The following is a 26,805-nucleotide window of genomic DNA, read 5'->3' on the forward strand; positions in this document are numbered from 1 at the left end:
AACTCAAAATCGAAATCAATTGCATCTACGTTTCAAACTTTGATTCGTAGAAATCGTGACAACAATGACAAAGGTATATCGCAGGCGAATGCCAGTGTTGGAAGATTCTTCGATACATGTGAACTATTGCATACTACATTTTGAAATATGCTTAAAGTCTCCCATTGGAGTGTCAACTATCTTACTGGGCTTTCTAATCAAGCTAGGTTGAGAGCTACAAGGATAACTTATGCTTGTGCTGTTCACAGGGGTGAACCAAGACTACAATGGACCTCTGACCCTACGCTTGTCTCATCATGCGAGCGCTCGATAGTGCATCAGAATTCTCTATCCTCAATTCCCATGAATCCAATTTCAGTCACCTGAACTGCCTTAACAGCATAATGGCTGAGTATGCTTAAGACCTAGGTTTAGTAGATACTGCATCAAAGCTTAGACAATCTGTCACTGCCATGCGCCGCGAGTCTAGGTCGCGCTGAAATGGAGATCCCTTCCAACTTTCCCTCGTTCCTCCATTTACCAATATACTCCAAGAAAGAGACCGTACCTTCAGCCCACACGACTCCCCGTGCCTGCTTGGCCCTCTCTCTAGGGTCGTCTGAGGCCGCTTGACCGTGTCCGTTGAAGTATCCCGGGGTACATCCCGCAAGCGATGAAAAGAACGGGGCCCTCTTCGCAACTTCCAGACTGTGCTGTTCCTCTGCCTCTCGAGTCACCTCGACGATGGCCCTTTGACCAGCACCGACTCGTTTCTCAGCCTCGGAGACGATGTACGTGACATGTCGAGCAATGAGACCCAACATGAACACATTGTTGCCTGTGATGGTACCCTGAGACGTACCAGAGAAGAAGAGGTTGGGAAACTCGTTCGTGAGGTATCCATGCAGTGTGGCAGCGCCGTTGCGACGCCATTTGGCATCCAATGAGATGCCATTACGTCCGAGAAGCTCGATGCCGACTCGTTCTGCTGGACTTCCTCCCGTGCGACCACCGGTGACGGAATAGCCTGTGCTAAAGATGATGATGTCGACGGGATACTCCTCACCGGCGATGACGATGCCTCTCTCTGTGGCATGAGATGGCCCCTTACCGTTGGTGTCGAGGAGATGTACATGCGGATCGTTGAAAGCCTGTAGATACTCATCGCTGAATGTTGGACGTTTACACCAAGAGGGGTACCAGGGCTTCAATCTCTCCGCGGTTCCTTCATCCTTCACGATGCTGCTGACTCGAGCGCGTACACGTTCCATATGTGGCAGGTCCAGGGCATGGAACCAGGTGGCCCTTCGGTCTTGGTCTTCTGGGGAAGGGTTGACGATGCCATGGGCGGGCGAACCCATGACCGCGGAGTAAGCGGGCATATCGGTCCAGCCATCGTTGACCAAGTTGGGCTGGCCTGGCAAGAGGGCGTTGGTCATGTGTCGGTTCAAGTTGATCTGCCTCTCGAATTGCCAACCTCTCTTTCTGGCGACAGTAGCTTTGAAAGTTTCGGGGTCTGTGTCTTGTTGACCGCGTTCTTTGACGTATGCTGGTGTTCGCTGCACCACGTACAACTCCTTTGCGAACTTGGCGAGCGTGGGGATTGCTCCTATGGCCGTTGCGGCCGTGCCGACTATCGCGACCCTCTTGTCTCGCAAGTTGGTGAGTGTTTGATCTTCTTGAGATCCTCCGGTGACATCGTAGTTCCATCTAGACGTGTGGAATATGTCCCCTTTGTAGGAAAGGAGACCGGAAATCTTTGGCACTTGTGGTTTTGTGAGAACACCCGCGGCCAGGCAAACATACTGCGCCTGGATCTCTTGCTTGATCACAGGTTCTCCAGGACCACGTCTCTCAGAGAGACTGATATTCCAGAGTTCCTTCTTATCGTCCCACTGCACACTACGCACGTCAGACCGGAACAGAGTCTTGTCGTCAAGCTTCCATCGCGACGCAATGAGTTCCGCATATCGTCGGATTTCCGCGGCCGGGGCGTACTTCTTGGTCGGGACGTAACCAGTTTCCTCAAGAAGAGGTAGATAGCAATAGCTCTCGAGGTCGCAGTGCAGTCCGGGATACCGATGCCAGTACCAAGTCCCGCCAAAACCGCCAGCCGCATCAACGATTCGTATTTCGTCTGCGGTTGCAACACCAGATTCAATGAGGTTTACCGCGTACAGTAGGCCTCCGAATCCGGCTCCTAGAACGAAAAATCGGGTATGCTTGGTATCGCGGAATGGCGATGGTTTGGCATTCAGTCTTGCGTGATCCGCCCACGGATCATCGAGAAGTGAGTGTAGTCGATCCTCTGAGGCTTCGTTGAGGGGTTGAAATTGTGCAGAGCCTTCTGGTCTCAGCCTCTTCTCTGCTTCCTCGGCATACTTCCTCCTGACAGCCTCAAGCTTTTTGGCGTCAACGTGAGAGACAGGGTCTTGCGGTGCGGGTGCCGACATATTCTGTGTCGCGTTTGAGCTTCTTCAATTGAGTCGAATGGAAGAGGTGATGTGAGACTAGTGGCAGTGACAAACATACGTATAACAACTACTACAAAAATTACACCTGTTCACCCCTTATTCTCGATCAAATTGTCTCTGGCTTTGACTTCATATACTCGCCGCTGTTGCTGGCCCGCGTTTGGATGATAAGGCAAGCCGCACGCCATTACAAGGCCTTCGATACGCCATCGTTCCTCGATCACACAAGCTGCAAGCGTTCGCACGAATACTGGCATCACAAGTCCGACATCGCTTTCCACACAAGTGCATAGATCATTTAGCCTGCAATTTTGACCAATCGGCCAATCTAGTAACATGCCGGATCACTGATTTGGCTGTGTGTGAGTGTTGGTATCCCTATCACAGGGTAGTTGATTCGAACCGATGAGTTCCGTGGGCGACGGAGATGTCAGAATGACTGTATTGGGTAGTTCTGCGTAGTGTGTCAAAGGGACACGAACAAGCGTAGGTCGGATGGGCAGCTGGGATGGAAGTAGGGGCTGTAGGTGGTTGGTCCCTGCGCGGCCGCCCTTCGAGGTTGAATTGGACTTCCAATCCGACAGTGAGGTCTTGAGAGTTTCTCCTCAAGAAAAGACTCATGGAGCAGGTTGCAGGCTTATTGCAGGCTTACAACAAAAAACATGCTTGTTTCCACTTTGATATACCACATCACGATGGTTCTTCTTGACTTGGAACCATCTCCTCTTTAATCGTACCGTATCGGTCTCATTACTCCCCGTGACGTTGGCGGGTCTCTGTTGTTAATCCTACATGATTTCCTCGGAATCTGTGTCTCTCTATGAAAAGTTTGTTATATGCGCCTGCCATAATTCAGGCATGGCAACGGCATAAAACTCCCCAACTTATCCAAAAGACCGTACTCAACTATAGATATGTTGATCTACGATCAATCACGGTAGACTGTGGCTAATCCTCGATCAGCTGTCAATCATGAATGTTTCGCCAGCTCTAGGCATCAGTCCCCACTTCATGATAGCGCCGACCCTACTCGTTCCATCACTAATTAGGGACCAGCACTTGTGCCCATGAGCCTTGGGACAAAGTCTCCTTTTTCATTGCTGTGAAATTTTCTCCCATCGTCATCGCACAGCTTGAATGTTATGTTGCTTCCTGATCGAGTCTGAATAAGTCAACATTAGAAAGTCTGGTGATGCAACAATGTGTCGCGCCTGCGAGCGGCTCTCTTACGACCCATTCCCGGACGTTCCTTCAGAGAATGAAGGCGACGAAGACGGCGACGAAAGTGAACCTCAACTTCACCACGCACCAATGATACCACTCAGGCGTAGAAAGCTCACTACAATCGAAATAGTAGTAACACCTGCACCGAGCTACGACGGCACTCCGATTTTCGCAGCATATGTGAAACCCACAACCGTTCAGCCAGACGACTGGAACTATTCGTCCCAGCGACAAGCCCCTTTTGGTATGGCGGTCTATGATATCACCCCAACAGCAACCCCAACCCAGGCCGCAAAGCTGGCGCACGCTCTCTCTCGTCACGCCAGGCGTCAGAATCGCGAATGGGGACGGGACAGGATAGAGGTCGTTTGCTTCCCTCTCCCGTCCCACCTGACCTGCCAAGAGCGTGCACAAGCATGCATTGATCATCACGGGCACGAAATCCGGAACCGTGCCGTAATGGACGACATTGATGACGCCAAGTTCTGGTTTCTCCCCGAAGACTTTGACAACGAGTGGTATTCCCGCAGCATCATCGTCATCGACCGACTGGAGAACACTTGGGAGGACTCTTTTGGTTATGACGACAGGACGATCCAATACGAAGATGAGAATTCTGGAAGTTCATTTGGCAGTTTTGCAACAGTCCGCTGGCGGCCGCGCGAGGAGACCTGGGAATACTACGAAGATGAGCTTCGTCCGGAGAATCGAGTAATCATGAGAAAGTATGGGTTGGAGAGTATCGGCGAGATGCTAGGACTTGACGGGATTGGCAATAGTATCAGGGGCTTCTACGAACACTTCGCGCCTGATGGGGTTTTGGATCGAGAGTTGGCTGCCGCCAGGACCAGGTAGGAATCGCCAACCCATCTACCAACTGGCGTACAGAACTGATCGATATGGTTGTAGAAGAGTTGATGCAAGACAGAATCCATTGAAGGAGAAACTGGCGAGAGTGATAAGGCAGGCTTGCTCCATGGACTAGAAGGTTTGCCGTGGTTTTGGTTACATATTCCATCCCAGTGAATAGGTGGCATGTTGTTAGAGACTTGGTTCTACAGGCACCTTCATCTTGAAACTACAGTGGTAAATTTGTTCTCAGGACATTAGCCTTGTGATAGAGAAACCTGAGATAGGGGTATAGATTGATAAATCAGCAACAAAAAACTCCTACACCGACGCCTGCTGCGGCTAGCCTTCTGGCCACCTTCCCGTAACTCCTGCACAGAATAACAGTCGAAAATATCGCTCGTAGACAAAAGACCATAGCCCCAGCCGCTGACTTTCCTTGCCATGAACGAAACGCGGTTGCCCCTGTCTCAATAACCAAGGCCAACATAATGACGTGGCCCTTATCACCACGCCCTTGAACACCTTGATTTTCCTTCTGTCGTTCTTTGTATGACTCCATGTAACTACTTTTGACTGCAGCATTGTGATAACGCAATGATGCTGTCGCAGATTTCAGGGTCTTCGTTTACAGGTTGGTCAAATGCGGTCGTCCGTCGAGTGCTTGCGATCGCGACTTCAACTTTTGACTGTTGGTGCATCACCAGACTGGTCGAAAGAATCCGTGTCGCACGCGATTCCCAGAATTGATGGAAGATCGAATCATCATCGTAAACAAAGTGTGCTCCTTACAGGCTTTGGTAGTCTGATGTGCGAGGCTTTGAGTTCTCGTTCGAGGTCTTCGAGGTTATGTGGAAGCTGCCGAGCCATTTTCTAGCTTTCTTGGTGCCGACCACTTCCATATTGTCTCGCGTCTTCGAATCGTTACGTCCGCCAAAGCCGTCCTCTGTCTTTTCGGCTGATGCAGCCTTCAACTTTGCTTTTTCGAGAGCACGCTGTCTGTCTGCAGCGAGGGCCGCGTGGAGGGGTCTCTGGTTTCTTGGGTAGACTGGCATGGTTGTGAAGGATGTGAGGTGCCAAGCAAGATTTTATGAACAATGTATAGGAGGTTTGTTAATGCGAATAGGAGCTTTTTCTTGTCTTTGATGGAGAACTGTAACTTCTTGTGAATAGGAACGACATCTGGTTGGAAGGGTGGCTTTGGTATTTATGGAACCGACCTGTACGCCAGGTTTGATGTTGAACAGGAACACATGTGAATGATTTCTAATTACTATAAGTTAAGCAAAACAAGTTCCCAAATCCCCCCTAGATCGCCATCTTGTCGCAAAGTGCGAAAGTCCTTTGGCGGCGTCCAATGTAAGCCTCGGACACACCGACCCCGCATACTCCGAAAGTCCGAAGAGCCGGCACAAGAGTCAGTAAGCAAAAAGCCAGCCATATGGTGGCGCTAACTCGGCTCCCACATGCAAAGTTAATTACGGGGTTGGGAGAGGATCTTATAGTGAACCAACCTTACTGGGTAGGAAGTTGTCAATCTGCTTTCAACACATGCTCAGATCGATAGCAGCGCCAATCAGCATGATGTTACAACCTGTTGGATGCGCTACGCAACGTCATTCTCGCTCGGTGTCGGAATGTTACTTGTTATTAACACAACGGTTGACATCCTTGACGGCATAGGACGATACTTTCCACTACCTCGTTTTCATCACATTTTTAAGCTCCCGCCTTTGGTCATCTACTACCCAGGAAAGAGGCCATCGCCGATAATTGTTTGCCGGCATGTCTATTGAGCGCGCTTTGAACTTGACCAGCATCGCGGAGACGAGATGCCTCTACGATGACTGGGCCGAAAATTACAATCGCGACCTGCTAGGTGCAGACCAAGATTACGTCGCACCAGTCCTTGCCAGCGAGCAGGTCGTCAAGTATGTCGGTCCGTCTGCTATTGCAACGTCAAAAATCTTAGACGCTGGGTGCGGAACAGGCCTTGTCGGAGTCAATCTCGCGAAGTTCGGAGCCACGCAGATAGATGGCGTAGACCTCAGTCAAGGAATGCTCAAGGTCGCCGAGAGATCTGGTGCATACCGGTCTTTGAGCACGACAGACCTCTCCCAACATTTGACGCAGGCCTCTGACTACTACGATGTCGTTGTCTGCGTTGGTACGATGACTGAGGGTCATGTAGGGTCCGAAGCTTTTGACGAGTTTGTTAGAATTGTTCGCCCTAGCGGATTCGTTGTCGCAACTGTGTACGAGACTGTGTGGGAGAAAAATGGCTATAAGGAAAAAGTTACGTCTCTTGACAAGCTGGGAAAAGTGAATCTCTTGAGCGCCCAATTGGAAGACTATAGACGTGGAGCGCGTGCGGTCATGGTTATTCTTCAAGTACGGTGATGTTAAGGGATAGTCCGTAAAGGTTCAACGAAAGATCTGATGAGCTCCCTTAGAGGAGTTTACGGCTGTGAGAAATCGGCAGTAACCGTTGCTAAGGCTAAGAAGCATTTCAGTCAGACAAGTCTTCATTACATCATACCTACAGAGATACAGGAACTTGAGAGCAGGTCATCTAGAAGCCCAGACACTATCCCTCGACCCAAGTTGGCCGATTCTGGAAAGTCAAAAGACTTTTAGCTGCCGGAATTTCAAGACTTAAGATTCATTACAGTTTTCCTTCGCTAGCCTTACCCGGCGGAGATGCCAAAGCACAACACCAGAGCAAAGACCATGGGAGAGAACTAGCAGGCTAAGCGTCTTGAGAGTAATCTCACGAGCAGTCGGAAGACGCTCGAGGCAGTGGCTTACCTTTCATTCCGAAGCGTTCCCTGGACAGCGCACATGGCTGCTCCCGAGCCCGCCCCCTCGGCGCCGGGGAAACGGACGATAGAACGCTCGGCTTGGTTACGTCGCCGGCGCCGCTCGAGTAGCTCGAAACAAAGATACTCAGTCCCCTAATTCGGGTGCTCAATCAACAAATGCACAAGACCCGCCTTGCTAGCTCAATCGGTAGAGCGTGAGACTCTTAATCTCAAGGTTGCGGGTTCGACCCCCGCGTGAGGCTCAAATCCTCACCGCGATTGGCAAAGCCACTCTTCGGGTTCTTTCTTTTCTATTTTTCCTCTTTTTGAGATTGAAGATATCCTCTTTCTGGCGACCATCTCTCTTGTTCCCGTATAACATTGGCCGAAAAGGAAACGAATCACACTTTTTAGCAAGTTGATTACATAAAGATAAATTCATAATCCAGAAGAAGACCCAACGCGATCGCAGAAGTGACGAACGTTGTCGCCATCGGGTGCACACTAACACGCGCGAAACTCATATGCATGGTTCATGAACCATCACTGATACGAGCACGCGACAACTGGCCATCCCTCCACAAAGTCGACATTATTCGTGCGTATCGCACAGTCGATGCCTCTGCGACACGGGGACGGTATTCATTCAAGGTAACGAAAGCAGGATCTTGGTCTGACCTAGATGAAGTCGGCAAGGTAAGCTGACTGTGACCGTAACAATCACCATCTCTCACACGCTTCGCCCCCGTGCAGAACTAATCCGCGGGCAAATACAATTCCCAACACTCTTACAGGGGTTTTGAGAACCTCACAGCCCCCCTCTTCTGTCTCCAGTCTCCATCTCCCCCTCCACACACGTACACACATTAGCGCCCAGCATCGCAAACGACCTAAGCGACCTGGTAAAACAACAATCATCACTAAACCTCCAAAGGTCAGAGCGTAGATATCGACGATCAAGGGTTCAGGCTTCGAAATAAGCGAGACAAACACTGAAATCTGCCAAAAGGCAAGCTAGGATAGCTGGGATAGATGCTGTTGATCATCCCGGGACGCAAATCCTCCAGCATCAACCCCGTCACGATCATCGCCGGCCCGGCCTCCCGAGGATCACCAAGTTTAAACTAGCGGGTCCTCCCCTCCCTTCTCTAGTGTAGACTCTACCCGGTACCGCGAGCAAGGGGTGGGAGTGAGTGAGTGGGCGGGCGGGGGGGAGAGAGAGATCTGAGCGAGTGGGAAAAATGGAAGGCGGAGGGGTTCAAGGGACCGTGAGGTTCGTTCTCGTTTAATCGGACAGTTTCCGCCCCCAAGGACGGGCGGAAGATGACAGCCGAGCCGGAGGACCTTGAAGTTTGGTCAGTGCAAGCAATGTAAGACACATGGCACCGGGGAATTCCCGTCCAAAGAAGGGAAAAAACTGGAACTCATCATCTTGACACTGTTTGCGTTGGAAAGACGTGTGGTGGAAGATGTGCAACTTTCAAGATGGACAGCTGCGGAAGGTTGAGCCGGACTAACAAAGTCTTGAGGCTCTGTAGAATGCAGGCAAACCTCTCCTCCCCCCTCCTCCCCCCAAGCCCGGGCAACATCACCCATCCCTGACCAGAAAGACTTGGCTTTGGATGCCAAAAGGGAAGGAGGAAAAGAAGGTTTCCCCATGCTATCCTTGTGTCAAGTATGACACGCATCTGCCTCCGGTTCCCGCAACGACCGTGAGACTTGGCTCACTAGTCAGGGCACCACCATCACACATTGCAGGTGAGGGATCAGTATAGTAAAGTAGGGTGATGCTTACTACCTTCAATCGCTCGCTCGCGGGCCCCTCGTGGTGCTGGAGTGTCACAGTGGTCACGTAGCATCACCGAGCCTCCCATCCCAGCGACGCCTAGAGAAGACGATACCACCCTCCCCGAGCCCTCCCCTCCCTATCCTCCGTCTGTGAATTCTCCTCCTGTGTACTCCCGGGCTCTCTGGTCTCCAATTCCCTTACAGTCTCAGTAGTAACCCCTCTCCTCCGCCCCAGCCCCCCTCCTACGTACTCTGTAGATCGTGCTACGGGATAGACCTGTCACCGACGTCAAACTCAAGAAACACGCGATGAAGCTGTCCGCCGTGAGGTCGGTGCGGACAGGTTCTCTTCAAGACGTAGAGAAAAAGAGGCGCAGCAGCACCACGATTCAAGAGCGCAAGACACACTCGCCCAGTGTAACCAACTACGTAGGATCCCTCTCCACGATCCGTAAACTGTCACTTTGGTCCCTAGTGTAACAACACACGTGTCACCAGCTCTTGTCAGAAGCGCGAGATCACCTTTCTCCCAAGAATCCTCCAAAGTGAAACCCCAAACTCAAGCCCCCGCCTGCGCCTCTCCTTCTCTCCCAAGGAAGGCCCGGGATGTGAAAGACAACCCGACGATCACATGAGCATGGAAGAACCTCATTTCCACAGGTGGCGAGGAGTACCTAGACAGAATGATTTGAGTTATCGGTGGCGGCTAGAGAAGGGGAAACTTGGGAAGAGGGGAACAGACAAGCCGGCAGAGCGGTCGCCAAGCCGGCATGCTGCCAAGGGAATTGGAACGGAGTCGCTGCCGAGAAAGCTCGTTGTTGATGTTTGCGAAGCCAAGCCTGCCTTGCCAGTGGTGTTGCGATTCTGACGGGTATGGTGTTCTAGATGGGAGTTCGTGGGGGTGGCCTCCAAAGCTGCGATTCATAGAGAGATTCCTTCTTTCCTGTCTCGTTTGCCGGTAGCCAAATCTTCAACGCTGAATCCCATGACCTCACGGAGACCATACCGAGGCTGTTCGCCAGCTTTCGCAACATCTTACCAACGTTGCCAACCACCTAGACGACTCGAACTGCAAAATTGTGTAGCCCGAAAGGTCGCTGTAACTAGGCATTGGAGATCCCTCGCGATTAGTCCAGAGTTGCTCGCCCCCGGCACTGCAAACGATGAATCCATCCAACTTCTCCAGATATCAACACATTCCTCACGATCCAGTAACGGCCCCCGGGGAAGAAGGAATTGTTCATCATGGCCTGTAGTAGACAGAAACTCGCGAGTACCATGCCTCTGCGAGCCCCTCCGGCTCATTTCTTGCTTCATTTATACATAAAAAAGTGTCCTTTGTGCAAGAAAAAAAGGTTTCGGGTGCAATTGCACTTTCGTCCTTTTCCCCCAAACTCTCCGTACGACAACATAACCCCCCCCCTTTTGCAAGCCTGTGGTACAGTAACAACCAAAAAAAATGGTAAAAAAACGAATATGATGAACAAGCAGCGATATGCCATGTAGACAAAAAACCAGACCGATTCCAGCCCCAATTCATCCTCTCTGCTGGGTATTGCACCAAAAGGAAAAAAAGGCCCGGCCTCTTCCCCATCCCCTCCTCGCTGTGCCGCGTCCATTACGAAAAACCATCCCTATGCCATAGCCCTCTTCTTTTCGAAGTGTTTGCAAATCATTTTTTTGTTTTACCCAGGCGCGGTCATCCAGCGAACCGGGCCATAAACAAAGAGGGAAAAAAAAAGCAACCGGGAATAAGCTTCTGGCCTACTTCCGTACCTCCACCCTTTCTCGCCTCTTGCTGTTAGGATGATGCAGACATTAAGGTGTTAACGAATGGTTTGAGGGGGCCTGTATGGCTACTCCCGCTCAGAGTTTGTTGAGATCCAAATGATGGGAGGAAAACAGAGAGAAAAAGGAATGATCGGAGCAAAGTAAATCTTTCAATAGAAGAAAGTTGATGAGAGAGAAGTCGAGTGAAGAAGGCGTTTTAAGCCCCTTGCGTCAACACATTATCGTACATCGGAGTTCTTTCCTTGAATCCGGCTTGCTGTCATGGGGCCATCATGACAAAGACCCATTTGTAGGAGTTCGACATAGTATGCATGGCTTCATTTCCGTGACGTTCGTAAACAGTCATGATTTGTTGCCTAGTGTTTGTTTTGATGTAATGAAACATCATGAAGTGGTTGTTATGCAGCTTTTGGGGACCCCTATGGATAGGGCTCCGATCTACCGGCCTGCCCCGTGCTATGCAAGATTGAGCCGCTTCAAGAAGAGAGCATGGGGTTCGATTTTGAACCCCTGCCTCTCTCTCTAGATGATGTTTGCGATGCTCAACCTGTCCTGGGGCCGGCCCTTGGTGCTGGTCGTTGGGCTGTTGGTGCTGCTGCCTTCGCCGGGGCCAGGGATTATGCTCGGTAACGTCGGCGTGCCTTCGGTCTTGATTCCGGCCGGTAGAGCAGATGTCCAAGTCGCGGATGTCGGCGTGGGCGTAGTGTTGCCAGAGGCCAGCCCTCGCAAGGCTGCCTCAAGGCGCTCCCACCCTCCCCACTCCTTGACTTCCTCCTCGCTCAAGCCAGTTCTTTGCTCAGCGCTGAAGAGCCCGCTGCTGGCACCGCCAGAAGCTGTGATCGATCCGGGGGAGGTCGGGGAGAGGATGGCCTCGCGCTCGCCGCCGGCCCAGACCCAAGCCGAGTCTGGCGCCGCCTGCAGATCGGCGCTGACATATGCCAGGAGCTCCTCATCCTGCATCAGAGCCTCCTGCAGCGGGGTAGGTCCGGAACGGCCATGGGGTGGAGGAGGCGGGGCAAATGGTTTCGGAGGCGTCGTGCGGGCGACAAATGCCGCATACTCGGAGCGCTTTGTGCCTAGTGTAGATACGAAGAAGGCGAGGAATCGTCCACAGGGGATGGCAACATCGCGTTTCGAGTCTATGGTCGCTAGAGCACGCAGACACGTCGTTGCATGGTCCCAGTATCCTGCCAGAAGGAGAAAGAGGGCACAGCGGAACGTGTGGGTGGTGAGGAGAGCAGTAGCGCCGTCGGCAAGGGTCGGGGTTGCACGCGAAAGGAGCGACGCTGTTTCAAGAGCAATGTGAGTACATTGCTCCATGGCAGCAAGACGTACATCGGACGGGCAAGTCGGAGCCAGGTTGTGGCGGTGTAATGCGAGACGAGCGTGGAGAAGGTAGGTGTAGGGCGTCAGGAGGTGAGGCGATATTTGCCCTGTGCTGGCCGTGTCGCATACTTGAGGGAATTGTGCATGGCAGGCGTTGAAGTGCGTCTCGAAGGTTGCGAGCCTGGTGGGCACCACGATTGGGGCAGCCAGTGTCTTGATCAAAGAAGAATATGACCTGACGACGTTGATAACAGCCAAGAGGGAGTGATTCAGGGGCTCGCGGCCGGGAGGAACCATAATGCCTCCCTCGTGAATATAATGGTCGTCCACCGGGGCCGGGAGCGACACGTCGCAGTCAGTGTCGTCGATTAGCACCGGGCGGCCAAGGTCGAGAGCCAGACTTCTGTCCAGTATATAGATCGTCCACCATACCCGCCGTCGCGTTTCGCCTTCAATCACAGGCCACGGTCCGGATTCCGAGTACAATCCCAAGTCTTGTCCAGCTCGTACTGCCGTGCCCAGCCATGTCCAGGCAGCAGACTTCTGGTTCATCTCGTTGAGACAGAGAGTAACGAGAAGCAGTGCGCGTACATTGTCAAGGACGTAGTCGTTGTTCCAAGGGTCGATCATGCCCCTGGCAACTTCCAGTAGTTCCGCCGCCCGGAATGCGCGATGGGGATCCTGGGTGAATAGGCTGCCGAGTGCCAGAGCCGCGAAGAACGTTGATAACCATGCCGGCTGTACGGACTTCGTGTTGCCGATTCTGTAGAGGTCTTCGACTCCCATCTGAAATGTTGGCCAATGAAGGATAGGGAACATGGTGTGCGCGGAGCCGTAGTACGTGTGCAGGAGCTGGTCAGTCGTCTGCCTGGGAGGCAAGTCTGGTCTCTGAGGATCAAATAATGGCGTCGAAGGTGCCTGGCGGTACTGAGCAGGTGCTTTCCAGATGCCTCTGGAGAAAATGCGCATATTCGATCTTGCCCGCGCCAAGTCGTGAATAGGGGCTGGCCGCTTTCTTCGCTTGATCTCGACTCCTAGCTCCGGTAGCTGAAGGGGCAACTGCTCAAGACCATCCGGATCCACGTCCATCGCACCGTCCCGCTCCTGGAGCGCTCTCTTCAAGTTGAGATTGTCCCGCCTGAGGCGTTCCATCTGCTTCTCTAGGTCCTGCACCTGCTTGATCGAGGACATCCGTCGGTTAGTCTCTTTTGTAAATTGGCACTTGACATTGCGGCTTGAACACTCCGAACAACTCGTTGTCTCTGTAGCGTCGCATTTGACCTTTCTCTCACGGCATGCATCGCAGCTCGGGTCCTTCCTTCTCTGCCTGTACGCCCTCTTCTGAGCTTGGGAAATTGGGGGTAGTGAAGCTGTTGACGGGCCAGGTGTGCTTGCCACGGAATCGGCCGATGGCAGAGAGTCGCGGCCCATCATTGAGCCAGCAGTCACTGGTGTGTAAGGCGTAAAGGCGTTTTGGTTCATTGGCGGTAGAGGTGGGATGCCAATGGGCTGAGGAGGTGGTGCCGCAGTTGTTCTCGCTCCAGTGTTCATCAGACCTCGCGGGATGTACTGGGCAGGTTGTCTCGGAGATGTGGCAGAGGAGACTGAAGATGAGTCGTACGACCTGGTGGAGGGATTAGGAGATCGTGGATATGGGTTGTGCGACGACGCAGCCATGGCGGAGCGCGGTTCAACGGACCAGTGCTCGTGAGTCTGGTTCAAAGAAGACTCCACAGGCTCCCCTAGTCGGTGGACGGTGGGCAAACGGCGCTCCACGAACATACAGACGGTTTGTCGAGTCCTGCGGTTGGAAGGTTGCCGTACTGGACCCAACACACGGTTAAGTATTCCGAGGAAACTCTTTGGTGCGCAATACGGTATCCTCCGGGAGAGCGAGTGCCGTGTTCTACAGGTTGAGCCTTCCCAAGATTCGTATCTCTTCGCGTCCGGGCAACGAGGGCACAGTGGTTATCTTTGGCGATGTTGAAGCGTACCCGTTGTGCTGTAGCTCTGTGTGACCCAAAGCCGGCTAGATTCCTAACGTCCAATGACTTGCTTGTCTGAGCTCCGCCTTCCGAGTACAGGACTGCAGAGAAGACGATAAAGAGGCCCGGCTGCCGTGGTGTCTGATACAACTGTCGAAGATGCTGACACCAAGTGGCATCTGTTACGCAGCAGCTTGATTAGCGTGTAGACTCTTCGTGATCCGTCGAGATGATGCCAGCTTGTATGATATATGCAAGCAGCGAGCAAGATGCTAAGCAGGCGTAGTCAAAACGAAAGAGGGCGGCGTGGGGTCGTGGAGGATGGAAGCCGGTAGGGGAAACAAGCACCAGATGTAGGTTGCGCGGAGGGTAGAGAGATGTAAAGAATGGCAAGCTGTGTGGCTCTGCGGGATGGTGGCAGAAATGTTAAAGACTAATAGCAAGCGGCGTCTGGTCGGAGCAACGAGGAAGCGGGTAAGGTAGACGGACAAGGGAGGCTAGGCAAGGCAAGGTATGGTGGTCTTGGGCCGTCATGTCACTCGACGGGTACAACACCGCCGGAGGTTTTAGTGACGATGGTTTGCGGTGCCCTCGAGGCTTTAGTTCTGGACTGGATCCGGGGCTCTCCGCGCCATGAAAGCAGAATCGGAAATATTATCTCTGGAGAGTGGTGGAGGGCTGGACGGGATCCTTGCTGCCGCTGGGCCCAGGAAGCAAGGAGGAAGAACAGGGCTGTGGAAGATGCTCATCAACCAAAGTAACTAACGTGTTTCGACCGGAGAGTGGGCGCTGCTGGGATGCCAGGGTCCCGGTTCAAGAGAGCAGGGGGTCCAGGAACCTCGGACAAGTCACCAGGAAACCCCATGATCCCTGCCTTTAAGCGTCGACACCAAGGATTGGTGATGGCGAATCGGCAACAGCTTCGAAAATAAGGTCGCTGTGCCGCGACTCAATGGCATTTCCCGTCGAACAAGCCCACTTGGACTCGGCTGGGGTGCTTTTCTCAACCTCTTGCGCAGGAGGCAGGGGGGGCCAATGTGAACCGTGAACGTTGATGGTCCCCAAGACAAGGATTCGGGTTCAAAGGGGGCTAATAAGTTGATATGGCTTGACTTGTATGATCGTGGGTACCACGCGTCGAGCTCCCTCGTCGGGAATTTTGCAACAGGTGGGCCGTACCAAGACAGGAGAAGCCGCTATAGATCCTGATCCAAAAGAAAACGGGCTCTGGGATGGAGGAGGCACGTACGTATGTGGGTGAAATTTGCCCTTATGCAACCCTCACCCACGCTTAGAGGGGGGGAACTTGGGAAGAGGAGAGAGGGCTTCAAGGTAAGATGCAAAGGGTGTTGGGGTACAATGTGGATGGATGCAATGAGCCCGTCGTTGGTTCGGCTGGTTTGCTAAGGTAAAATCTGCAGGAAACTCTTCCGCTTCTGCACTCGGTTGCAGGAGACTTGTTGTTGGAGGCTTGGAGCTGTTGAGAATCGACCGGCATTCTTTCGGGTTGTACCACTGACACTTTGGTGCTGTGGGCTGAGGGCGACTATTTTGGGACATGATGTGCATCGAAAAATCCTCCCAGCAATCTTTGCAGCAGCGTGCAGATGGGCCAACTTGGTCCAGGTCCTTTTCATTCTCCTCTTTGCATATGTCCCTCGTCTCGCCATCATCTTCTCTGTTTTATGAGGCCAGGCTGGATGGAGACAGCGCCGCAACAGAACAGCCGACAAACGAGCCGACCATAACCAGCCCGGGCGATGGACGTGCGCTTGATGAGAAGGGGCGGCTAAGCCGTTCGTCGGGAGCTATCGAACAATGATCATCGGGGGGTTTCGCTGCTACTGGCCGCGATGAGACTACGAGTCGATTGGGTATTTGGGCAGGCATGGCCTTGGCCACGCAACCGCGTCCCGATCTTGTCATAAAATCTGGCATAAGGTAATGTCCGTGGCTGTGCTAACTAACGGTCGAGGTTCAGGGCGGGCGACTAGCCGATACCCGGGCCGGGTGAAGATGGGGTGCTGGCGATATGGACAGGAACAAGGACATATTCCGGCTCCAGACGGGGGGGGAAACGAGACAAATGAAACATGTGGCATACGCACCAAACTTAATGGTTGACTTTGAGGCAAGCTTCTGTGTTCCAGACCGTTTTGCTAAGCTGCTGTTGATGAACGTCGGAATGTTTGCGGGCTACGAGGTGGTGTTCCGTGTCGACGTAGCGGCTTGTCCGCGGATTTCTGCAACGGCCAAGCACGTGGTGCATCTATTACTGACACCAAGAGGCAATAAGCATATCTCAGTGACAGGACAAATCCCCGACTGACGTTTGATCTCTCCGAAGAACAACGTCGATGGACTGGCGCAGACAAGGTAAGAGTAAGGTACAACCAACCGGCTGCTGCTCAGTGCTGGAGGGTTTCTCAAACGCGAGGCGTTGGAAGGCTTTGAAAGCCCTGTGTCAAGGGAAAGGCTTGGTATCCGAACTGGGGTCCTCGCACTGCCTTGTGGTGCTGGTCGTACTTGTCGTGCTTGTCGAATGCCTGTCGACCAATTCGAGACTCTTCTCCGGGCTGTTGGCTAGGGGCTGAGATTGGCCGGGGGGGCTTCGTAGGAGCGGGAATCTGCACGTTACCGCAAAAGATTACGGCCGGCTGTGCCCACCGGCCACGCAACAGGCGTGATGTTGCAAGGGTCTGGTGAGCTCGTTGTTGCTAGTGGCAGGGTGGAATGTGACGGATTTGACAGGCCCAAGGCCGACGGAACCGCTATGCGGCAACAAATGGGCTTCCTTCCAAAAATCCGTTCGCCTACGTTCCTTTCCCAGGGCAAGATCGACCAGCCAGCACCGGAACTGGAGGAGATGTATTGCAGTCTACTCAAGGTGGTCTTGACTCTGTATCTTGTAAAGAGAGAGCTGGGATCCAGACTTGAGCTGCGAGAGCGGCCCAGTATGTCTCGGCGTGTTAGTCAATGTCGGGTCCTTTCAGGGGAGCGCTTTTCCTGAGCTGACTGGAGAGGTCTTGAGTTAGGATTTGGGGCCACCGAAGTAGAACGTGTCAGGATTCGGGAGTCCCAGGACTGAAGGAGAATCGAACCTAACGACAAGGACCAGAGAGACGAGACCAGCTGTTGTGGAAATTTTGCAGAGTATTGTCCCTGCTGCGGCAGGCTGCGGTCGATGTGTGAAGGCAGCAAGGCTTGGCTAATCCGGCCTGCTGGTGCTGTATGCCTGGATGTTGCTTGGCGATGTCAAGTGAGGAACCTTCAGAGAATGACAAGATTCGGGACCAGTGTGATAATGCGTAAGGGTCAGGGGTGATAGAGGCTGACGGGGAGAAGCATGAAGATGCCCGTGATATGATGGTCGTCGTAAGGTGGGTAGCAGCAATAATGATCCCCAATTCCAGGAGAGAAGGTATAGCTGGTGAGATATGATTTTCTGGAAGGTAATGCAAAACAAGTCTGATGGGTTTGTAACGCATCTAAGCCTTGATCCTCGACTAAGAGACACGAAGCTGAGAGACTCGAGACTCGGGGGGTAGGCCAGTGAGAAAGTACCATCACCGTGATATTAAGGCCAACGCCCGACAAATAAGCTCTACACTTTTCTTTGCCTGCATTGTAAGCCAACGAGGGAGGCAAAATACGGATACATCAAAGCAGTGACCGCCTGGTGCAAGAGACGCAACTGACCGGCCAGCGATCCCACGCACCAACGCGCCGGGGCCGGGACGGATCAGCATTTCCTGTGGTTGAGTCATCCCTGCACCGGGGTGTGGGTGAGCTTCTGTGCACCTGGCCAGTGTCTGTGTCTTGTCGTCCTGTCTTCTTTCTATCAAGGAGCCGATCAAACGCCGTCGGAAAGGGGAAGGTCAAAAGTAACAGACGGTACTAAGAATAAGCCATCGCTGGCGAGGGGAACGCTGAAAGTTGAGCTGGTATACCTCACACTACATCGTTCATCCTGCCGCAAGTGACAAGTGGCAGATGGAGATCAATGTTGGTGGAAAACCCCGCAAGCTCAAGTTATCAGCTTGGACTTGAAAGTTGGAGCGGCCATGTGCGCCAGGGCCTCTCGAGGTTCTTTCCTGGGCCAGCATTTCGGACACCGTCCGTTACGTGAGGCACGAGGCAAAGACATGGCTTGCCGCTTGTCAATACCTGCGAGTCTGCGGCGGCGCGACGGCGGTGGTTTGCCTGTGCGCCAAAGAGGGCGTGGATGTCTTGGTTGTGCGGGACGGGTGGTTCCCCAGGGCCTAAAAGCAACTGCGGTTTGGAGCGTCAAAGTCTTGTAAGTACCTGTGGCCCTGTGCCCGGCAGGACGTGGTCGACAATGGCGTCAAGAAATCTGCGAGATTGGAATGACGCTAGCTCATCCCCCCCCCCGGGGCTACGTGGTGGCCTGGTCCACATGCTTGGGATGTTGGGGCCGTGGAGCAAGGCGGTGCTAGGAGTTTGAGGAGATGGACTCGAGTCAAGGTTGGAACTGTATTGTCTAGGGTCAGGGTCCTTATCCTTGGCCGGTCTGTTCCTGTCCCCGTCTGTTCCTAAAGGGAAAACATCGGCGGGGAATCGGGACGGCCAGGATCCCGGGCAGGGATGTGAAAAGTAGTGAGAAGTTCAAGGCCCGTAAAACTCCAGAAGCCTGTGGCCTTTGTATGTGTCTTGATGTGATGATACTGATGACAACGTCTGTGCCGAAACTACCATCCCCAGTTGGAGTTGCCAATGTGGCGCTGCATTAGCCTCGCGCAAGCACGTAACGGGCAATGTGAACAGATGAGAAAGAGGCATACGAAAGATGGGATAAGACAATGCTCATGAGTTATTCTCAATACTAGTAGTTTTGCACAGTCGCTTCATGTTCGTGTGATATCGACCGCATTTGGCCAGGTTAAGTTGTGCTGCGTGCACCTCGCCTCTCAAGTAATGTCTCTAAAGGTAGGTGCCGAATAACAAGGTATCTGAGTGCAAATTACGGCATTATTCTAGATTGTGGTTGTGATTTCGAACTAAACCGCTGGTAGCTTCTAGGGTGCCAGGTAGGTTCCGGGCCGTGAGACATCCTCGATTTTTCATGTCTGATGAAAAGAATGGGCGGCAGCAATCCAAGGCGGGAGGGGGAAACTCAGCCGTTCTACCGGCGGCGTCGGCCGGGTAGAGGGCGGCAGACCAAACGGACCTCCACAGCGGGCTGGTTGAGTTCCGCCCACAAGTGTGTGGGGCAGCGACCGGGATACGCAAACTCGCTTGGAGAAAACTGGTGAGTCGTGACGAGGTAACCGAAGCTAGACTTGGGCATCAACCGTTCGAGTTCAAGCTTCTTTCCTAGCGGCATCACCTTGATGCCGAAGCTGTACGAACTGTGGTTGGCTTGACCGATGGACGGTGCTTAGTCGTTGACGAAAAGTGATGGGCACGGTGACGTGACAGCCCGATGTCATTGGAGAAACACCAAGGGTGGGAGCCTGGGAGGCGAGCGAGAGACGAGCCCTAAAGCCACCGGGCACTGGGGTAAAGACTGTCTGCACTAAAGTTAGTTGTATTCCGTACACAACTTGGTGCGGACACCATAGTGCCACTGCCATGGCATGTGCAGCTGCTCATCGCATCGCCAGTAACAGAATCAGGGGTTATAGCGGTTGCCAGGACCAGGCCTTGACTCCGAGTTCCGAGCTGTTGCACGGGAGGGTGTTGAGCCGTGGCGCCGTCCCTTTTGGTGTATGGATGTCGCGTGTACAATGGAGATGGCGCGCTGTGTCTCGCGGGAAGGGGGCGGCACTCTCCCTGCAGAGGCGCTAGATAGGTATTGGACAGCTCTATTCTGTGTGGCTGACGGTGGAACAGAGAGAGAGAGAGAGAGAGAGGCTTCGACGGTCGACGTAGAGCATACGCTCCAGAGTAAGGTTGGTTGGTGGCACACTGGCAGGTCTCAACTTGTGTGAAAGGTCCTGCCATGGAGCTTGTCTTGTGCTACCTAGTTAGTTCGAGCTTGTTAGTTCGTTCCCGGCAGTTTCAAGAGCGTCTCCGGCAGGCTTCTTCACTGTGGCTGACTGCCAGTTCTGGAGTCCAAGGTTGTCAAAAGCTTGGGATAGGGCGGTCAGACAGACGCAGTTTTGCTCATCAGCGTTCATCTGAGGAGGGATAAAGTTGAGAGTCTCAGTCCGAATGTCCCGCATGTGTATAGAAAGTAAAGCGGGAGCCAAGCTCGTCTGACAGTCTCAGGTTCCATAGTGCCCGGGCTGAGCTGGTTGACTTGAGAGTATGTCAAGAATAGCAACAACCAAAAAGTCATTTGGTGATTGCTTGTTTTGATTAATCAGGTGAAATCATGCCATTCCCAAACGAGAAACGACGAGTTGGAAAATTGAAGGAATTGACTATGGCCCCTTTGGAACAGACGAGAAAAGCGCAGACGTGAAGTTGTGAGCCTGACGAGGAGGCGGAGAGCTCAGACCTGGACGCCGTGCAGTGATAACGGTAAGCTCTGCGGTGATCCGGTGTGCTGGCGTGGAGGAAAGAGTTTTCTCCCACACACCCCCTCGGGACCCCTTCTCTACATTTGCCTCTTAGTCGTTGGGAACAGAGCTTCTAACCACATGTTTCTGTTCGGTATAGGTGCCTATTGCGCGTGCACTGGGGATAAGGCGGCAAAGAAACAAGTGACATCCATGCTGGTAGACCCTTGTTAGTCGAGCAGAGTTTGTCCCCCTCTCGGCCCCAAGCGATGGTGGTGGTGGTGTTGGTGTCGATGGTGAAGAAGGTGGTTGCGGGTTGAGGAGGGAACGAGATGGTGGTGCTAGGAATAGCACGGCATGCCCCGTGCCGGGCGAAGTACGGGATAACAACTCAGGTATCGATTCGTCGAGGCTTGTTGCCCCCTTGGATTCGTTTGGGCCATTGGACCCCCTCAGTCTATTGTCATGATTCGACTTCCCTGATGGACAGGAGTGACTCGAGCGTTGGTACGATTACTGGAGCATAACTGCGTATCCGTGAGGGTAGAGGAAGGGAGGGACTCGCAATATCGAGGCTGGAATCTGGAAGCTGGATGCTGGATGCTTGCTGCTGGGTGATGCCGGGATGGAGAGCAAATTTGCGTCGGCTACGTTGGCCGTAGTGTGGCAGCATGGAGTATCCGCAGCTCGCACAAACAGGTCGGCATTTGGTTGAATGAGGAGCAGGGAGGCTTGATGCAAGTGGGATGAAGATGGACAAGATCGGCGCCTCGTGGATAGTAAGAGATGGGCCAGAACTGAGCGCCGGGAATTTGAAGAGGCACCAAAGGCACCAAAGTGTGAGGAGTGGTGGTTGAGTTTGGTGAGTGCTTGTCAGAGTCAGAGGGAATTGCCCGCCCGTCTCCTGTCTACCTTAGGTACTTCACAGTAGGTACTCCTGTCTGCCACTCCTTCCCCCACTCCGTGTCCCGATTGAGGAGGACGGAGTACGTACTTCTCAAGGCTCAGGGTCGCTGTCACCCTGCCCGAATGCCCAAGATCCCCTGGCACTTGCCCTGAGCTGAGTCCCTGAGTGACGCCTGAGGCCTTAGGCAAGAAGTGAGACGATGGAAAAGAGGGGCGAGTGCGCGATGGGAGACTTGGGTAAAGATACGTATCTCACCGCGATACTTGGGTTGGAGTCCGAATGGGAATACTCCGTACCGGTACGGAGTATAGAACTGGAAGGAGAGCGTCCTTGGGTGGACGGGTGGACGGGATGATGTACTTCCGAGTCCAATATCTGATGAGAAGGAAGGTAGGTACCTTACCTACCTACCTTCAAACCTCTCACTGTACCTTCCTTGCATTCCAACCGCAAGGAAGCACTTTGATGGTAATTCTCTTTGCGCGTTCTTCCTCCTCCTCCTTCACTGAACAATTACAGGCGTCAGACCATGGCTATAGTAGTCCGCTGTGGGCAACAACGATGAATTGCAATGTTGCAACGCTGCAATAATGGCCTGAGGTACGGTTGCAGAGAAGGGAATGTACCTTGCATGTGTGTGAGCCGTGGTATCCAGGCACGGAATACTGCTTCCATCGATGAGATTGACTGTGAGATCGGCGCCTGGAGCCAATGGAGCTCGGCAGACGGCACTTGCTTAATCTCCTGAGCCTTATGCGCCAATGGATCAAGGTCCATTGGCTCGACGGTGGTCCTCTGGTATCTGACAGGCGTACCCGTATTGTAGGGTCCTCATCGACTTCAGCCGTCTTTCCATGATCCCAGGGGCCAGGACACCGGTGACCGGTGCCGGAGTCGTGCAAGGCTAAGCAGCCAGGTGAAGGGGGAGGGTGTCGTGGACTTGTGGGTGCTTTGCAGTGTCAGAATTTGTCTGTCTGCCCGGCGTGATTGCTTGAGATGAGGTCTCCAAAGGGCCACCGAGGCACCTACCTACCTTACCTTACGTATACGCACACAATTAAGAAGTGAGCCACTTCGGAGGTGAGGGACCTGACGGCATCTTAGGTAAGGTAAGGCATCTCAGACAGTACGGAGTACATGGCTACTGTGTAAGCCAGTCCCACAAAATGGAAAGACTCCAACAGTTCACTCTTTCCTACCGAAGTAAACTTGGAGGCTTGAGGTGGAGTGTTCCTTCTCTACCTAATAGAGGAAGGACATGGAGCAGCTGCCAGGAACCTATCTTAGCTACGTGCCTTGCCTTGGAGTCTGGACGACAGTCTGGATTACGTACGCCACTAACCCCGAAACAGACTAGACACCAGGCTCTGACAGGGAGGTCCTCCGATGTGCCTCCGTATCCATCCCCAATCCGCGATCCACAACAGCTCCACGTTGTATACGTACCCGGTCTCGTTTCTTGACAACTTCAGACTTCCATGACTTCGAGCTCTCACTATCAATCCACAAAGTCAACCCCGACCCTAGACGAAGCAAAAGCTGGAGCCGGACTTATGCACCTTGACCCGGCGGAACTTGGGTCTGGACGCTAGATGCATGCTGAAGCTACATTCGAAATGGACTGGCTGACTGGATCCCGATTCCCGGCTGCTCGCTTTGAGCCCATTCTTTCTTTCTGCCAGATCCCACATCCCTCAGCGGTACAGTCATCAACCTTCTTCAAAGTCCAACCTCTCTACGCAGTATTCCTCCAACGGGCCCTTTCAACTAAGTGTACGGATACCCATGCGGGCACTTCTTCATCCTCTCCAATTCTCGCAGTCCCTGGACACTTGCGACCGCACTTTGCACATACACACGGCCACATTTCCGGGTCCCACATAGTGTTGAACCAGACTCGGCAAACCTCTCCGTAGCAACTTGCATTCATATCGACATCAAGCCACGGTTCGTTGTTAGCTCAGCATGTTTTCCCCAAGTCGAGAATCAGGGGGAGGCTACATGTTAAGATACCTTACCTGCTCCAGAACAACTTAGATGCGACACATATGCCGGAAGCACAGCCGAACCCTGAGTTTTGAGCCGTTGACTTGTAGGCCGTCGATCTGCGACGTAGCTACGCAAGACAAACCTACGAGGACCACTTGGCACTTGCTCCGAGTCCGACGAGTCTCGAACCCACACCATGCTAGACCTTCTACTTGGCTCGATATTCCGCCTAGACCAGAACCTCTCTCACCATTGCCGCTGCTTCGCTTTCTGCCCACTCTAACTTGCTCGATACGATGCATGTGTCTGTCGTTTTCCTTTCCAGGACCTAGCAATCTCTCAACCTGCGGCTTGGGATCTGCATTGGCGATTCAGAGACGTGCATCAATCCCTTGACCATAGCTGGCAGCATCGATCTCTTTCCAAGGTCTACGAAGCCGGCAGGTCCCATAGGTTGCAAATCACAAGATACCACGGTAGCAAGCTCATGGATCATGCCTGGCCCCATGGCCCCCTCTCCGTTGCATGCCAACGTTCGCATCCCTCAGACAAAACGGATGCAGTACGGATGCAGTACGGATACATCGCACTCTATGAATTCATACGGAAGCCGATGGGCGAGCGGGCGGGCGAGCCACCCGACTATTTCAACGGCCTCGACTGAACACAATTAGCCTTTTCCCAATCGCCTGGCCTGCCGAAGCAATCAGCCCGCACGCCCGCTCTTATCCATTGGGATTTGAAGTGCCGGCTGCACATCAATTTTGCACCGCATGCCGCACTGGGATGGCTGGAAAGCCACTGCTGCAACCCACGCATCTGTCTCCAGATCGTCAGCGGACAGCTCTAGCACCGAACGCCGCTGTAAGTCCGACATAAACTACTGGGCAACTCGCCCAACTGCCTTCGAAGGCACTCACACAACGCAGTGAAGGTATCCGCACACCCACAGTTTCACGCCACGCTACAGCACCTTGTTTCTGCACTCTCGCCCTACTTCTGCCGATCCAGGAGCCGTCGGCCCCACGCCGCCCACTATGGCTTGTTCCCGATATCCGTCTTCTCGGGGTCTTTGAGAATCTATTAGTACGGATACTCGCAAGTGTGACGATGGCTGGACTGCTTCACCATCATGCGGGAATTCTTGGCACATCTCACAGTACGGTTGAGCAATACGCATATCATTCCTCCCGGCTCGCCACGTTCATCTGGTTCTAGCAACCAAAGCCTCGGATGGATCCTTTGGAAACTGGGCATGCCAGGCAAGAATCAGCGAAAGGGGGGGGGGGTTCCGCCAGCCGGGGATTTTGATGACGACCGCCTCCTGGGCTAGTGGCAGTGCTACCAAGCCCGCAGATTGACAAGTTCATGTCTACAGGCCACTCGACTCGAGGGATTCTGTCCCCGTACCTCCTGATCAGTCGGCAGCATCCGGATGTTCCCAAAGGCCATCAAAGTGGCTCCATCGAGAATCATGTTCTCGCAATGTCACAACCACCCAATTTCCCCGAATCATGTCCCACAAGTTCCGTTCCTGACGGAGAACACGCACGGATGTCGCTCGCCAGGGGAAACACCGCCGGGGGGTTCATCAGCGCTAGTGCCCAGGGTGACAGGGCCACAGGATGGCCAGGCCTGGCCTGGCCTCGAACCGTTGACAGCGAATCCACGAACAGGCAATGTCCCAATGTCATCTTGCGGCTTGCCATGGCCCGCGGGCCTTGTACATGAAGATTTCGCTGCTCGCTACTCCGATTCGAAGCCCTTCGAGTTCGGCCAGATGCCCGGGGTTATATCTGCGACGGCCAAGTTCCCGCTTGGAGACCGTGGATACTGTAAACTAACCAGGCTCGGCTTCTCCAACATGCCATTGTCAAATTAAGCTGGCGCTACGGATACCTGCTAAGGTTACGGCCTAGTGTCCACTGTCCACCGTTGGAAGAGCATTTCAGCGAGTAGCCTGCCCAACTGTCCAACAGCATTCCTTCGGCTTGAGCCCCGAGAGCGGCTGGTCTTGGCTCTAGCAGGCCGCCCCAGCAGAAAACATCGAAATCGCTGCCGATGGCCCGAAATTTCCTCCGACATACTCGCCAGGACTCCCACGTCCCTTGTTTCTTTTCCGACTTTCTGCCAGACTGCCACGCTTCTGACGTAGCATTGGGCTCCGTCACGGCAGAGTAGCCTCGTAACCATCATGTCAAAGACTCCATACAGGCACGGTGTACGGAAGCACTACTCTGTACGTACACAATACACAGTAGACTGCGGCTGGGCTTGTTGCCCTCAGTTGCTGTCTGCTTTACACTCTTAGCTCCCCCGTCATCTAGATATGCCTGCGTATTTTCCAACGATCCATGTCTCAATGCATCGTGACACCTGGGCACTTTGCTCGGTCAGCCAGCCGAGGGTGAGCAAGCCGACGCGACCAATGGTAGGGCCTCAAGCCTCCCGGTGATAGTCGATATCATCGTCGTTGCGCAAGATTTGATCTCGCCAACCGCGTCTTCCCGCCCTGGAACGCTCCGCATCCGCCATCATGTGTCGAGAACTGGTCGATTGGCCCGGGCCCGGTGAGGCCCTGTCCTTGTCAAAATATGCTCCTGCAGCACGCAGTGCGCTATTGCACAGGCTTACGAGCTAGATGAGCTGGGAGGGAGGAGGGAGGAGACTACCTTAGCCTGCAGTATGTGAGTGAGTGCGTCCCTAGCCTCTCCTGGGAAAAGTCGTGCCGCGAGAGACGATCCCTCCCCCTCCTGATGGCCTTCTCAAGAGGGCCACCACTCGCGTGGGCCGGGGATGCATCCATTAGCACGCCGCATCCCACTTCCCGAAGCCCATGCGCCCGGTCAGGTTGCGTGTACGTTTCTGCCGTGTACCACGGTACACAACGGCCAACCACACGCTCTTCACCTCCACGACAAGCAAACACATGAAGTAAAGGAGGTTTCCGACCCCTTGGCTTGCTTAGTTGGCCTTGTACTGTGGCCTTGTGGCGCATACGACCGCACACAAAGAAGATGAGACTCGCAATGATGTTGTGGTATTACTGCGCCGCACAACGGCCAGCGTCGGTCGACTGCGCGATGGGAAAACCCAGGCACAAGTGACTCCCACGTCAGGAAGAATAGGCCATCCTCTCCCATTCGACCCCCGAAAGTCTCGACAGGGCTTTTTCACCATGGGGTTGGGACGTCTTCCACATGTTGCGGGTACTTGGTACATACAAAT

General features: G+C 53.5%; 9 protein-coding genes across 9 annotated transcripts; 4 read left to right on the plus strand and 5 right to left on the minus strand.

The window, feature by feature from the left end:
• Positions 1 to 425: 425 nt before the first annotated feature.
• On the minus strand, positions 426 to 2,432 carry CCOS01_03660 (cyclohexanone monooxygenase; the record flags this gene model as incomplete). Its single annotated transcript, XM_060451846.1, has 1 exon — positions 426 to 2,432. The coding sequence occupies one exon, from the start codon at positions 2,430 to 2,432 to the stop codon at positions 426 to 428; it is 2,007 nt and encodes a 668-aa protein (XP_060318111.1).
• A 1,221-nt stretch (positions 2,433 to 3,653) lies between these two features.
• CCOS01_03661 (uncharacterized protein) lies at positions 3,654 to 4,532 on the plus strand (the record flags this gene model as incomplete). Its single annotated transcript, XM_060451847.1, has 1 exon — positions 3,654 to 4,532. The coding sequence occupies one exon, from the start codon at positions 3,654 to 3,656 to the stop codon at positions 4,530 to 4,532; it is 879 nt and encodes a 292-aa protein (XP_060318112.1).
• A 782-nt stretch (positions 4,533 to 5,314) lies between these two features.
• CCOS01_03662 (uncharacterized protein) lies at positions 5,315 to 5,581 on the minus strand (the record flags this gene model as incomplete). Its single annotated transcript, XM_060451848.1, has 1 exon — positions 5,315 to 5,581. One exon carries the CDS (start codon positions 5,579 to 5,581, stop codon positions 5,315 to 5,317), a length of 267 nt encoding a protein of 88 aa, XP_060318113.1.
• Positions 5,582 to 6,311: 730 nt separating this feature from the next.
• CCOS01_03663 (Methyltransferase domain-containing protein) lies at positions 6,312 to 6,926 on the plus strand (the record flags this gene model as incomplete). Its single annotated transcript, XM_060451849.1, has 1 exon — positions 6,312 to 6,926. The coding sequence occupies one exon, from the start codon at positions 6,312 to 6,314 to the stop codon at positions 6,924 to 6,926; it is 615 nt and encodes a 204-aa protein (XP_060318114.1).
• A 4,502-nt stretch (positions 6,927 to 11,428) lies between these two features.
• Positions 11,429 to 14,014, minus strand: CCOS01_03664 (fungal specific transcription factor domain-containing protein; the record flags this gene model as incomplete). The annotated part of the gene is made up of 1 exon (XM_060451850.1): positions 11,429 to 14,014. The coding sequence occupies one exon, from the start codon at positions 14,012 to 14,014 to the stop codon at positions 11,429 to 11,431; it is 2,586 nt and encodes an 861-aa protein (XP_060318115.1).
• A 1,854-nt stretch (positions 14,015 to 15,868) lies between these two features.
• Positions 15,869 to 17,305, plus strand: CCOS01_03665 (uncharacterized protein; the record flags this gene model as incomplete). The annotated part of the gene is made up of 5 exons (XM_060451851.1): positions 15,869 to 16,013; positions 16,368 to 16,480; positions 16,565 to 16,593; positions 16,969 to 17,171; positions 17,253 to 17,305. The coding sequence occupies 5 exons, from the start codon at positions 15,869 to 15,871 to the stop codon at positions 17,303 to 17,305; spliced, it is 543 nt and encodes a 180-aa protein (XP_060318116.1).
• A 4,023-nt stretch (positions 17,306 to 21,328) lies between these two features.
• On the minus strand, positions 21,329 to 22,987 carry CCOS01_03666 (uncharacterized protein; the record flags this gene model as incomplete). Its single annotated transcript, XM_060451852.1, has 4 exons — positions 21,329 to 21,589; positions 22,020 to 22,121; positions 22,215 to 22,527; positions 22,884 to 22,987. Coding segments are annotated over 4 exons (780 nt in total), but the record flags the coding sequence as incomplete, so codon positions are not given.
• A 1,554-nt stretch (positions 22,988 to 24,541) lies between these two features.
• On the minus strand, positions 24,542 to 25,286 carry CCOS01_03667 (uncharacterized protein; the record flags this gene model as incomplete). The annotated part of the gene is made up of 2 exons (XM_060451853.1): positions 24,542 to 24,657; positions 25,130 to 25,286. 2 exons carry the CDS (start codon positions 25,284 to 25,286, stop codon positions 24,542 to 24,544), a joined length of 273 nt encoding a protein of 90 aa, XP_060318118.1.
• Positions 25,287 to 25,771: 485 nt separating this feature from the next.
• CCOS01_03668 (uncharacterized protein) lies at positions 25,772 to 26,151 on the plus strand (the record flags this gene model as incomplete). Its single annotated transcript, XM_060451854.1, has 2 exons — positions 25,772 to 25,820; positions 25,979 to 26,151. The coding sequence occupies 2 exons, from the start codon at positions 25,772 to 25,774 to the stop codon at positions 26,149 to 26,151; spliced, it is 222 nt and encodes a 73-aa protein (XP_060318119.1).
• Between the last annotated feature and the right edge of the window lie 654 nt (positions 26,152 to 26,805).

The sequence above is a fragment of the Colletotrichum costaricense genome (assembly GCF_030867565.1).
Source record: "Colletotrichum costaricense strain IMI 309622 chromosome Unknown Scaffold_3.1, whole genome shotgun sequence".
Taxonomy (NCBI): Eukaryota; Fungi; Ascomycota; class Sordariomycetes; order Glomerellales; family Glomerellaceae; genus Colletotrichum; species Colletotrichum costaricense.